The 12164-nt window shown below is 44.7% G+C and overlaps 1 protein-coding gene across 9 annotated transcripts in view; it reads left to right on the forward strand.

Moving 5' to 3' along the window:
- Tbc1d31 (TBC1 domain family, member 31) overlaps positions 1-12164 on the forward strand; it is a 58384-nt gene that overhangs the window by 35729 nt on the left and 10491 nt on the right. For 8 of the 9 annotated variants that reach the window (XM_006520700.3, XM_006520698.3, XM_006520699.3 and 5 more), the window contains 7 exons: positions 1536-1669; positions 3562-3695; positions 4220-4399; positions 5343-5575; positions 6075-6227; positions 7860-7995; positions 10924-11016. In XM_006520700.3, the coding sequence (XP_006520763.1) occupies positions 1536-1669; positions 3562-3695; positions 4220-4399; positions 5343-5575; positions 6075-6227; positions 7860-7995; positions 10924-11016 (1063 nt within the window). Of the gene's footprint in view, positions 1-1535; positions 1670-3561; positions 3696-4219; positions 4400-5342; positions 5576-6074; positions 6228-7859; positions 7996-10923; positions 11017-11101; positions 11990-12164 lie in introns of those variants that run through there. The other variant, NM_001167679.1, reaches the window with a different exon arrangement.

Here is a 12164-nt window from a genome sequence, read left to right on the forward strand (position 1 = left end):
TGTTTGTTTGTTTAAGATTTATTTATTTCATTTATAAGAGTACCTGTAGCTATCTTCAGACACACCAGAAGAGGGCATTGGATCCCATTAAAGATGATTGTGAGCCACCATGTGGTTGCTGGGAATTGAACCCATGACCTCTGGAAGAGCAAGCAGGCAGTGCTCTTAACCGCTGAGCTGTCTCTCCAGCCCCATGTTTATTTTTTAAGTATTATCATTATGTTACTATATAAGAAAATGGTTGTTTTTTAATTAAAACTTTTTTGAAATCACATTTATTTATTTACTTATTTATGTATTTATGGAGTATGTGTGCATGTGCATGTGTGTTTGCTGTGCATACATGTGGAGATAAGGGGCTGTGAGCGTTGCTCCTTTCGGTCCACTATGTGAGTTCCCGAAATTGAACTCAGGTCACCAGGTTATAGGGCAAGCACACTTACCTGCTAAGCCATCTTGCCAGCACTGCCACGCCCTCCCCTGCTTTCTCATTATATTAAAGATGGGTACTTAACTATTAAGGAATACAATGATATATTAAAGACTCGCTTTAGCAGACTGTAGTATAAGTGGTGGAGGCAGGGTCTTCTGTCGGACGTGGATAACGGTGCATGACAGGTCACAACGATAATCCATGTATGTACCTTTGTGTGATAATTGTGTGGAACAGACACACTGGGGAGCACTGGGAAGATCCTGGATCCTCTGTAGGAGCAGCACGCACTCTGAATGGCCGGGTCACCTCTCCAGCCCCCACTTAGATTAAAAGTTTGACAGAAATGTGTATGAGTCAGGGCTCTCTAGAGGAACAGAGCTGATAGAATGGATATGAATACGTATGTGTGCGTAGGTACACACACACACACTGAGAAAGGGGATTTAGTAGAGTACCTCACAGGCTTGTGGTCCATCTAGTCCAGTAATAGCTGTCTGCCAATGGGAAGTCCAAGTTTCCAGTAGCTGTTCAGTCCAGGAGGTGAGGCTGGGTGTCTCAGCTGGTCTTCAGTATCCTCCAGAATCCTGAGAAAGTCGGCTTTGATGCCAGTGAAGGAATGGACTTGCCAGCAAGTAAGCAAAGAGAACAAGCTTCCTTTTTCAACGTCCTTTATATATGCTGTCACCAGAAGGTAGGGCCCAGATTACAGGTGGATCTTCCTAGCTCAAAAGATCCTGATTAAAATGCTGTACATCCTGATGTAAACGTTTCAAGTAAGGCACAGGACAGTGTCTATGTAACGCCACCATTTGTGTGGGGGGAGACTGGGGTGTTTGGGGGGAGGGGCAGGGTCTCACTCTGTAGCCCTAGCTGGCCTAGACCTCGCTGTGTAGACCAGGCTGGCCTCGAACTCCCAGAGACCTGCTTGTCTCTGCTCCTCCATTGTTGGGATCTAAGGTGTGCGTGCACCACCATACCCAGCGCTTCTAAGGAGACGAGCTGTGTGCTGAGGATGGGAGAGAGCCTCCACCAAGTCTGAGTCATCTCCTCAGACATACTTGAATCATGCTCTTGCTTTCTGGCCTTTTTTTCCTTCCAGAACCCTCTCTGCATTAGCTCACTGGTCTGCAATCTTCAGTGACACACCATACCTTCCACTCTTGGCATTTCCATTTGTAAAATTATTCCAGAACAATCAGCTCATCTGTTTTGAAGTTGTGGCTACTCTCATAAGTAAGTACTTCAGGAATCTAGATTTTTTTTTTCTTAATAGGTCAAGAAGTATAAAAGAGTCACATTTAGAGCAAAAAGTGGTCAGGGAAACCTTTACAAGAAAATGCGGAGAGTTGAATTTCTTAGACAGCATTTATTGTTCTGGGCTGGGTTCTGTCAGAAAGAATTCAATCTTGTACCTACTGGGGGTTGGTTGCTTTTCATGGGACTGCTGCAGGATTGAGCACTTGGCAAGCAGTGCCTGCTGGCCATTGTCTGCTGTCAATGCCTGCTGTCAGTGCCTGCCATTCAGTGTCTGCTGTCAGTGCCTGCTGTCAGTGCCTGCTGTCAATGCCTGCTGTCCAATGCTTGCCATTCAGTGCCTGCTGTCAGTGCCTGCTGTCAGTGCCTGCTGTCAATGCCTGCTGTCCAATGCTTGCCATTCAGTGCCTGCTGTCCAGTGCCTGCCGTTCAGTGCCTGCTGACAGTGCCTGCCGTTCGTGCTCAGGTGCTGGCTGCTGCCCTCACGCCCCTCTGAGGCTCACAGAACTGAACAGTTTGTAGGACACATTGTCCTCAGTTCACTTTTGTTGCCTCCTTTTTCCTTCATCACTACCCTGTGCAGTAGCCATGGCTGCCCCCTACAGATGAGACCGAGGCACACAGACCTCTAATTCTGAGGCTAGGTTAAGACAGTGTGCTCCGGGTCACTCATTGTGTGTAAAGTGACTCACTCTAACAACAGCAGTTTAAAGAAGTTGAAATCTTTGCCAGATTTTACCTCTGGCCTAATTACTAGCTCAAGGCTAACTGTCCTGTAATAAATGAAGTAATAGCTCTTGTAAACTATATGATACTTTGCTAATGAAACTTCTGTTGATAATTTTGAGATAGGAGGTCGTAACATTGAGGGATGTGGCTTTCCCTGTTACTCTGATAAGTTCCTTCGATTACTTTAGTAACTAAGGAAAAACATTTGACTTCCTGCTACATCGTGGGAGGGGAGTCACGGCAGCAGAGAGTGAGGCAGCCAGTCACACTGCATTGTAGGCAGGCAGGCAACAGGAAGCATGCATTAGTGCCGATGCACCGTGTGCTTGTTCTTTTATTACACCTAGGGCTCCGTCTGTGGAGTGGAGCGCCACTTGGCACATTGGCAAATTCTCTTTATTCATTAGCAGGGCAGTGGTTGGATATGTGTCAATAAAAGCATGTATGTACACACACACACACACACACACTTCCTAATCCAGCATACTGGACGTTCTGGTTCCTGATGACTTCTGTTTTGCTGTCTTTGATTAACAAAGGGATTGTCTTAGCAAAGGCTATGTGTTGTGGCTTATCCTATGGTCAACTTGACCGGACTTAAAGTCATCGAGACAAACTGCTGGGCCTCTCTGTGAGGACATTTCCAGGAAAGGTTTAAATGAGGTGAGAAGAGCCACCATCAGTGTGAGTTTGGAACCTCATGTTCTAGCAGTTAAGCAGTTACATGATCTTGTCTCTATTCACAAGCATATTGAGGGGGGGGGGGGGGGATTAACCAAGTCTGATGGTATAGGTCTGCGATCCCAGCTAGCCCAGAGGCTGAGGCAGATAGACCACAGGTTCAGCACATGCCTTAAAACCTACAACTAAATAAACAAATAATGAGTAAAAGGGCTGGGAGGTAGCTTAGGGCTAGGGCAGTGCCTCGCACGCACGACCCTTATGTCCGACCCACAGTACTAAAGATAAAAAGCCCCAACATTACAACGTTAGGTAAGCTGACATAGGTGGATCAGAAGTGTAAGACTAGCGTGGGAATATGAATATATACATATAAACAGACACATTGTGACTGTAGAAATTCCGTCTATAGTAATAAAAGTATTTAAAGACTGATTTTCTGATTTTTTTTCCCTCTGTAGTCAATTGGTGTCAACATTGGTTTGAGTACTTTCCTAATCCTCCTATCAACATTCTTAGCATGATAGAAAATGTTTTGGCATTTCATGACAAGGAGCTGCTGCAGCACTTCATAGATCGTGATATAACTTCCCAGGTAAGAATAGAAGGGCTGCAGAGGAGCATTTATTTGGGAGCTAAGGTTGATTCTTGAATGGATAAAACACGATGTCCCCAATAAATAATATAATTTTTAATTTATTGTGTGCATGTGGGAATGTGTGTGTGCACACATGTGTTTGCGTGTGCGTATATCTGTGGGCCTGTGTGCAGGGCTTACACTCAAGTCATCCCCTTGTTGGCAAACAGCTGGGCTGCTGAGCTGTCCTGCTGCCCACAGTGTGTGTTTTTAACAATTTGCCATTCTTTATTAAGGTCCCTCCTGAAAGCCGACCTGCAGAGAGAGGCCAAATAGGAGCTGAGGCTGTAGCTCAGAGGAGCCCTTGCTTCGTGTGCATTAAGCCTGGTTTTAGTCTCTAGCCTGTGGGGACGCAGAAGTGTTGTCTAAATTAATGTAGTGCTTTTAGTAATATAATTGCTGCATAACTTAACTTGGCAATGAACGCTTTGACTCTTACTTAGAATACTGGAATGGTATCCGTCATTTCTTGCCTGCTTTAGGTGTATGCCTGGCCTCTCCTGGAAACACTGTTCTCAGAAGTGCTGACGAGAGAGGAGTGGCTCCGCCTCTTCGATAACATCTTCTCCAATCACCCTTCCTTCCTCCTGATGACTGTGGTGGCCTACAGTACCTGCTCCAGAGCGCCTTTGCTCAACTGTACTCTTAAGAATGACTTTGAGGTAAATCCCCTCTCATCCATAAGAGAAGGTTCTCGAGGCTGCATGTATCGTCAGTGGCGGCATGCTTGCCTAGCTCACACGAGGGTTCCAGCGCACCGCTCATCAAAACACATCCCACACAAGACGTTCTCCAGTCTCGGGGGTTCACACTGCGCAGCTCATCCCAGCTGAGCACCTGCTTGTACTGGGCATTGATGCCAGATGGTAGGGATAGAATAGATAACAAGTCAGACCACACCCCTGACCTTGCGTAGATTCTTGGCAAGCAGGTTGTTATAACTGCTTTGTGTTTATTTTCTCCGTTGTAAAGAGCATTGACCACTTGTTGCTCATTGTTAGAATGATCTCATCAGTGGCCCCTCTGGTCTGTGATTGTCTGGAAATGTGTGTAGACGAGTACTTAGACTTTCATTGTGCTTGGCTGGTTTTGTGTTTTTGAGACAGTGTCTTGTCATGACCTTGTAGCCCAGAGGGAGGCTTCAAACTCCCTCTGTTACACGGGCCAGCATGAGGCTCAGGGCAGGCCTTTCTGCCTTTCCCTCCCAAGTGTTGGAGTTACAGATGTGTGACTTGTGAAGTCAGCCTGAGGAAAACTGAGGCAGGAGGATCACAAGTTTGAAGCTAGTCTGGGCTGTGTAGCAAATTCCAGGCTTGTGTAAACTGTTATAGAATTAAAAAAAAAAAAACAAAAATCCGCAAACAAGCCCTGTAACTGAACCCCCCACAGGGCGTCTCCTTCCCCACTGTGACCCTGGGACTCTGGCTCCATAGCTCAGGCCTCCCCTTAGCTAGTGTTTTCCTATAACTTCCTCTAGGTCAGTTGCTCTGTTTCCCTTCCCTAGCATGTGTGTCTCTGCATCTCATGGTCCTCATTTTTACTGCTCCTTCTGGGTAGTGGCCTTTGCTGGGTAAGCCTCGATTTGAACTTCAAGTTTTCTTACAGTATTTTTTTCACCATCGGAATAACCTGGACATAAATGTTGTAATTAGAGAAGTTTATCATCTCATGGAGACAACGCCTGCTGATATCCACCCAAATAGCATGCTGGATGCTTTCGTTGCACTGACGAAAGGGCAGTACCCTATATTTAATCAATATCCAAAGTTCATTGTGGACTACCAGACACGGGAATGGGAAAGGATAAGGAACGATGAACTGGACTTCTTGAGAGAGAGGTAATCAGAGAATAATCGTTCTTCAAAGAGTGGGACATTAGAAATAAGAAAGGTTTTGTCTTTAGATTGTCTTATTTATGTGTATGTATATGTGCCTGCATGGGCTTGTATACACTATGTGTGTGCAGGTGTCCAGAGAAGCTGGAAGGTATCGGGTAGATTGTCTGGCATTACACGTAGTTGTTAGCTGCCAGAAATGGTGCTAAGAATGGAACCAGGCCTGCAAGAACAGCACATGATGTTAACCTCAGAGCCTTTCCTCCAACCCCAAGTAAAGGTTTTTATGAGATACAACTTCGAATTATACAGTACATGTATCAAATCCAAATTTGAAGGCAAGAGATGGCTTCAAAGATGACTAATTTCTCCTAAGTCTGGAAATAAAAGCACATACTGAACTTGCACTAGGTTCTAGATTTTGTATCTTGGTTGTTTTGAACTAAATTACTTCACTGTCTTGTTTACATTTTCATAATAGTAAATATTGTGTCTAATTAAGGCAGACAGTTGAAAATATGCAAGCTGAAGTGGATGAGCAGAGAGCTAAGGATGAGGCGTGGTACCAGAAGCAGGAGCTGCTCCGCAGAGCTGAGGAGACAAGAAGAGAGATACTTCTTCAAGAAGAGGAGAAGATGGCCCAGCAGAGACAAAGGTGTGGTCCTCATGACCCAGCAAAGACATAGGTGCAGTCCCCATGGCCCAGCAGGGACACAGGAACCATTCACATGGCCCAGCAGAGGCACACGTGTAGTCCCAATGGCCCAGCAGGGACACAGGTACAGTCTACTGCTGTGGAAATCATAGAATGGAAGTCAGATAAGTTCCATTTCCTTTTCTTACTTAAACACTGTATAAAGTTATCCAGCGTAATTTCCATTAAGCAAATATATGAATTAATAAAAAGCATATATACCACTGAAAAAATCTTCCATGTAGTAAAGTTAATTCTAAAGGAATGTTGAATATTATCCCTTAGCTAGAATTTTCAGAAGTAATATGAGCTCTAATATTTTTTAAAACATTTAGAAATATTCATTCTACACCAGGCATAATGTATGCCTGTAATCCTAATAGCCTGGGCTGTTAGGCTCTTAAAGCTAATCTGGGTTTCATGGTAGACTTCTAGACCAGCCTGGGCTAGAGAGTAAGACCTTGTCTTTATTTTTAAAAACATCATTTTATGGTAGGCAGAAATGCTTTGTAATAAGAGTGTTGGAAAACCACTCCTGGTGCAATGTGGTTTTTAAAATTATGCTTTAAATATAATTCTGACCCAACAAATTGAAACATAAATCATTCCTCCTTGTGCATTTAGAGCTTTGGCAGTGCCAGGTGTGTTGCCTGCTTTTAATCCCACCACTTAGGAAGCAGAGGCATGTGGGATGTGGAACTCTGAGTTCGAGGACAGCCAGGTTTAACTGTGTAAACAGTGAGACCCTGTCTCAAAGCAAGCAAACAAACAAGATCTTTGACAAGAGCCTAGAGAGATGACTCAGTGGTTAAGAGCATTTGCTGCTCTCTTAGAGGACCTGGGCTTGGATCTCAGGACCCACCCACAAGGCAGTTAACAGCCATCTCTAACTCCAGTTCCTAGGGGTCTAAGACTTCTTATGACTTCTACAGGCACCGGGCATGCACATGGTGAACATACATACATACATACACACACACATACACACAGGCAAACACTCATACATACAATCAATAAAGTTTTTAAAATTTGAATCTTGGCAAAGGAGGAAATCTCTTGCCCCAGCTTCTCTAGTACTAAGGAAACATCAGTTTTCCCACCGGGGCAACAGTGTGAGAGCCCCCACATTCAGCCTAGGAAACTGTCTTCTCTCCATGTTTTGATTCTGGACATTTGTTGATTCTTATTTCTATGCACAGTTTAAAGCAATTCTAGAACTGATGGTGTCCACTAAAACTGTAAAGGACTTGGGTACCATGTATGATGCCACTGTAGTGGTCACCCTCCTCCTGTTGAAGAGTATCCCTTGTATTGGAATGTTCTGACAGGGGTGGGTGGGCTGCAGCTTGGTTTAGTGCTCCTGCCTTGCATGCACTGGGAAAGGAGCCGACAGGTAGACTGTTGGAAGTCAAGTCTGAAAGGGTGTGGCCAATTCCGAAGACCACCGCAGCCTTGAGTAAGGACTTTGTTTATGTATTGTAAACACAGCTGTGTTGAAGTGGATACAATGTATCCAAACAGCACAGGCAACTCAGTGGAAAAAAAAGAAATCAAAGGTGTGTTGGAGAGCACTTGATACAGTTTGTTTTTCAGGCTAGCTGCCGTGAAAAGGGAACTGGAGATAAAGGAAATACACTTACAGGATGCTGCGAGGAGACGCTTGCTGAAGCTTCAGCAAGATCAACGGGAAATGGAGCTGCGCAGGCTGGAGGATGAAATTGAGAGAAAGGTTCGCCGGCTTTAATCTTAATCTTCATTCTCGTTTAACAAACACCTTCAGGTTAAGTAAGATGCTAGTGTCCATGGTGAACACTAACCGGCTCCCTCAGTTTTATGGACTTAAACAGGCACCTAGTCTTAGACCAAGAAAAGTAGTCAATTTAACGTCTGTTTCTCTAGAAATAAAACTGTGTCAGGGAAATAGTCTTCTCTATTTTAAACATCCACATGTGCTCAATAGAAAGACAGTTTCCAGCATAGAACATCCGGAGTTAGAGAGCTGGCCCTTCCGCGCCTCCGCATTTCTAAAGCTGAGGTGTCTGCGCTGCGGGTACCTTAAGTAGTTTTTATCCTGATTGTACAACATAGTGCCATCTGTAACAGTCACTACACGTAACCCAGACACCCAGTGCAAAGGATTAAATGAACCATGGCACACAAAAACAGAAGGCAAATGGAAATTTACGTTAACATAAGAAAACATAAAAGATAGTTACTCCTCCACCTGTGGAAACATACAAAAAGACTATGTAATTAACCGTTTCCTAAAAATAAAATCCAGGTTGCTCTGAAGAAGCCGTGTCTGCAGATTAACCCTGACCGCTCTAAGCAGCCAGCGCTCTTTTGCCTTTACATTTTTTTTTTTTTTTTTTGGTTTTTTGAGACAGGGTTTCTCTGTATAGCCCTGGCTGTCCTGGAACTCACTCTGTAGACCAGGCTGGCCTCGAACTCAGAAATCTGCCTGCCTCTGCCTCCCAAGTGCTGGGATTAAAGGTGTGCGCCATCACCGCCCAGCTTACAATTTGTTTTTTACTCAATAGTCACGCATATCTGGTGGCTGCCATGCAGTCTGTGGTTGAGGTAATAATCCTTGTGTGTTGTAAATATTTTCAGCTGGTCTTTACCTATTGCCTATTAGAAATGTCCATAGTGTCATATCTTGATTTTAGAATTATTTAGAAGGCAGGTGGTTGTGACCCTCCAGGCCTACAGTGTTTGCTATCTGGTGCTCAGTAGAAAAGGTTTCCAGCCCAGAGCCTGTCTGGAAACGGACTGTAAGGTTGAGTTAGGGACCACGCTTACCTCTGTCTAGAAGGCAGGCTGTTGTCCCGACACCATTTGTTGAGTATTGGCGAAGTCCCTTGCTGACTGAGGGTTACTGCTACATGGACAGGTCTGTATAGCCCATCTTCTCCCTTGCTTTGTTTGTCCGCAATGAGTCCAGTAGCTGGGAGCTTCTCACCTCATCGCCACTCATTGTTCTTCCTCTTTCTTTAACTCAGTATTCTCAAATATTTATATTCCCAACAGAGAATTTTATTTTTCTGAATCTTCTCTCTCATCCAATTGAAATTCTCATTAGTATATTAAATTTATGCATTAATTTTGAAAGCTTAAAATCTAGTTTTGATAAAATACTAAATTTTAACTCTTGTAAAGGATTTAATTTAATACTTCTTGCTTTGTTTAAGGCTAATTAATTTTAATTGGCTTTTATAAGCTACAATTCTTTTAAATTACCTCACTAGTGAATCAAGTTAATAGCCTTGTATTCTTAACAAAAAGTGTGTGTTCTTTCCCAAAAGTGATCCACGTTCAGAACTCAGGTGTCATTATCCCAGATCCTCTTGACATACAGTAAGGCATCCTGATTCTTCTCAGTAGCATGGAGAGGCCCCTGCATAGCCCAGACTGCCCCAACTCCAGCAGGGACATGTGCACGTGACTGTGGACATTGCTCACAAACTCATGTGATCTTTTTTTATAGCTGCTTATCTCTGAAAATTCATAATCAAGTTAGCTCTGTGCCTGGATCCCCAACAGAGTGGGGTGGTGTGCCCAGCTTTGCCTTCCCTCTGTGTCCCCAGGACTCTGGCTGTAGCCTTCCCCTCTGTGTCCCCAGGACTCTGGCTGCAGCCTTCCCCTCTGTGTCCCCAGGACTCTGGCTGCAGCCTTCCCCTCTGTGTCCCCAGGACTCTGGCTGCAGCCTTCCCCTCTGTGTCCCCAGGACTCTGGCTGTAGCCTTCCCCTCTGTGCCCCCAGGACTCTGGCTGCAGCCTTCCCCTCTGTGTCCCCAGGACTCTGGCTGCAGCCTTCCCCTCTGTGTCCCCAGGACTCTGGCTGCACACTCAGACCTCACCTTAGCTAGCGTTTCCCCATACCTTCCGCATAGTCGGTTACAGACCATTTATCTTACCCCTTGAATGTGAGTCTGCGTCCCACTGTGCCCTCATTTTACGCCTCTTCCCTTACAAGTAGTTCCTAGTGCGCTGTCAACAGTGGAAATGCTCGGTAGTGACTAAGCAGTGACTCAGTCCTTCAGTGCTTGCCAGAAGAATCAATGAGGATAGGTAATTGATCGTAGTTTTGTTTTCCAAATCCACACCATTTACTTGATTCCCACCCCTGAAACACCTGGGTCTGTAGGCAGCCAGAGGCTTAGGAAGATTCTGTGGGGAGTGCCTCACCCAGCCCGCCTTAGAGCTGTGGGGACAGCAAGCTCCCGGTAAACACTCCACACAGAGAGTAGACTAACAATCAGCTCACAGGAAACTTCAATGTAGAAGAAGTTCAGAGCTTCATTTTTAATTGAACATGTTACTTTAATAAGAATAAACATTGTTTGTCTGCAGCCCAACTTCCAGTCGCCTGGTTTTCTGGAGCTGGGAGCTGGTTACCGTAACGGGGACAAGCTGCCACCTGCTCATCAGTCTGTCTCCATGGGCATATGGCGGTTGGGCCTGCTGTTTAAAAAACATAAGCTTAACCCATCTTAGCCCTGGATTCCAAGAGAGCACTGCCGTGCTGCCAGTTAGTCAGTTTCCAACCCAGTTCTACTTGTTGTGTTGGTAGTGCTCTGTGGGTGTCGGGTTACAAGATCACTGCACCTATTAAAGATTATGCTGTGAGGTCCTGACAGTCTGTGCTTCATCCATAGGTACAAATGAGAGATCAAGAAATCGCTGCCACAGCCAAGGACCTGGAAATAAGGCAGCTGGAACTCGAAGCACAAAAGCGACTTTATGAGAAGGTAGAAAGCAGCTCTCTCTGAAGGGAGGAAAGCGCTGCCCTTCAGCTGACCTGTGGACAAGGCTGGACCCCCTTGTGGTTTCTAGTATTCATTCTCTTTATCCTTTATGCAGAATATCGTGTAACTTAGCAAATGGCAGAATGCATATGTGTAATGCTTCGACTCCTGGTTCCCCAACAGTGTGGCCACATTTCCACGGTACCAGATTGAGCCCAAGTTTTGCCTCAAGATCTCACTCTTGCTGTTTGCTGAGCTCCCCTGTGTTTGTGTGACAGTGATTGAAAACACCCCTTTCCACCTGCTCAGTATCAGACTCCAGAACCCTCCCAAACCTGAAGTGCTGAGTGCTGAGTGCTCATATAGGAAGTGCTGAGTGCTGAGTGCTCACATAGGAAGTGCTGAGTGCTCACATAGGAAGATTCCCTGAACCTTTGGGTTTGAAGGAGCACAAAGCAAGAAATGGGAACTGCTTTAACCTAGAATTATCTAGAGTTAAGTCAGCAAACGTAGAGTTAAGGTATATATTTTATCATTGAAAGGAGCTGTTAATGCAAGTTTTTATTTGAGAAAAACATTTTGTTACTAAAGAGTATTTTGCAATTCTCTTTCTGGATGGCTGTAGATCTTCATAGTCAGCCTGTGTGGTAGCTGCCATTGAACCATACCTTATTTAAACATAAATGTTTGGGCTGGAGAGACAGCTGAGTGGTTAAGAGGCCTGACTGGTCTTCCCGAGGACACAGATTCAGTTCCCAGCACATACACAGCACCTACAAACCATCCGCACCTCCAGCTCCCTCCCGAGTGGAAGGACGGGTAATCTAGTGCCCTCTTCTGCCTCTGCAGGCTCTGTGTGTACACATGTGGTGTACATGAATACATGCAAGCAAAACACCTATACACATAACTAACAGTAATAAGTCTTAAATGTAAATGATTTATAATTTTTAGCAATAAACATCTTTATATATGTACCTTTTCTGCATGTAATTGAAAATGTTTTTAGCTAATTATTAATTAAGCTGTTCATAGGTCACTAGAAAAATAATAATTAAAAAAAAAATCTCCAAATCAAGAAGTAAGTCCAGGGGCCTGATCAATGGCACAGTGGTTAAGAGCACCCACATGGTCTCACTGCCATCTGTAAC

This window comes from Mus musculus, chromosome 15 (assembly GCF_000001635.26).
Source record: "Mus musculus strain C57BL/6J chromosome 15, GRCm38.p6 C57BL/6J".
In the NCBI taxonomy this organism is placed as follows: domain Eukaryota; kingdom Metazoa; phylum Chordata; class Mammalia; order Rodentia; family Muridae; genus Mus; species Mus musculus.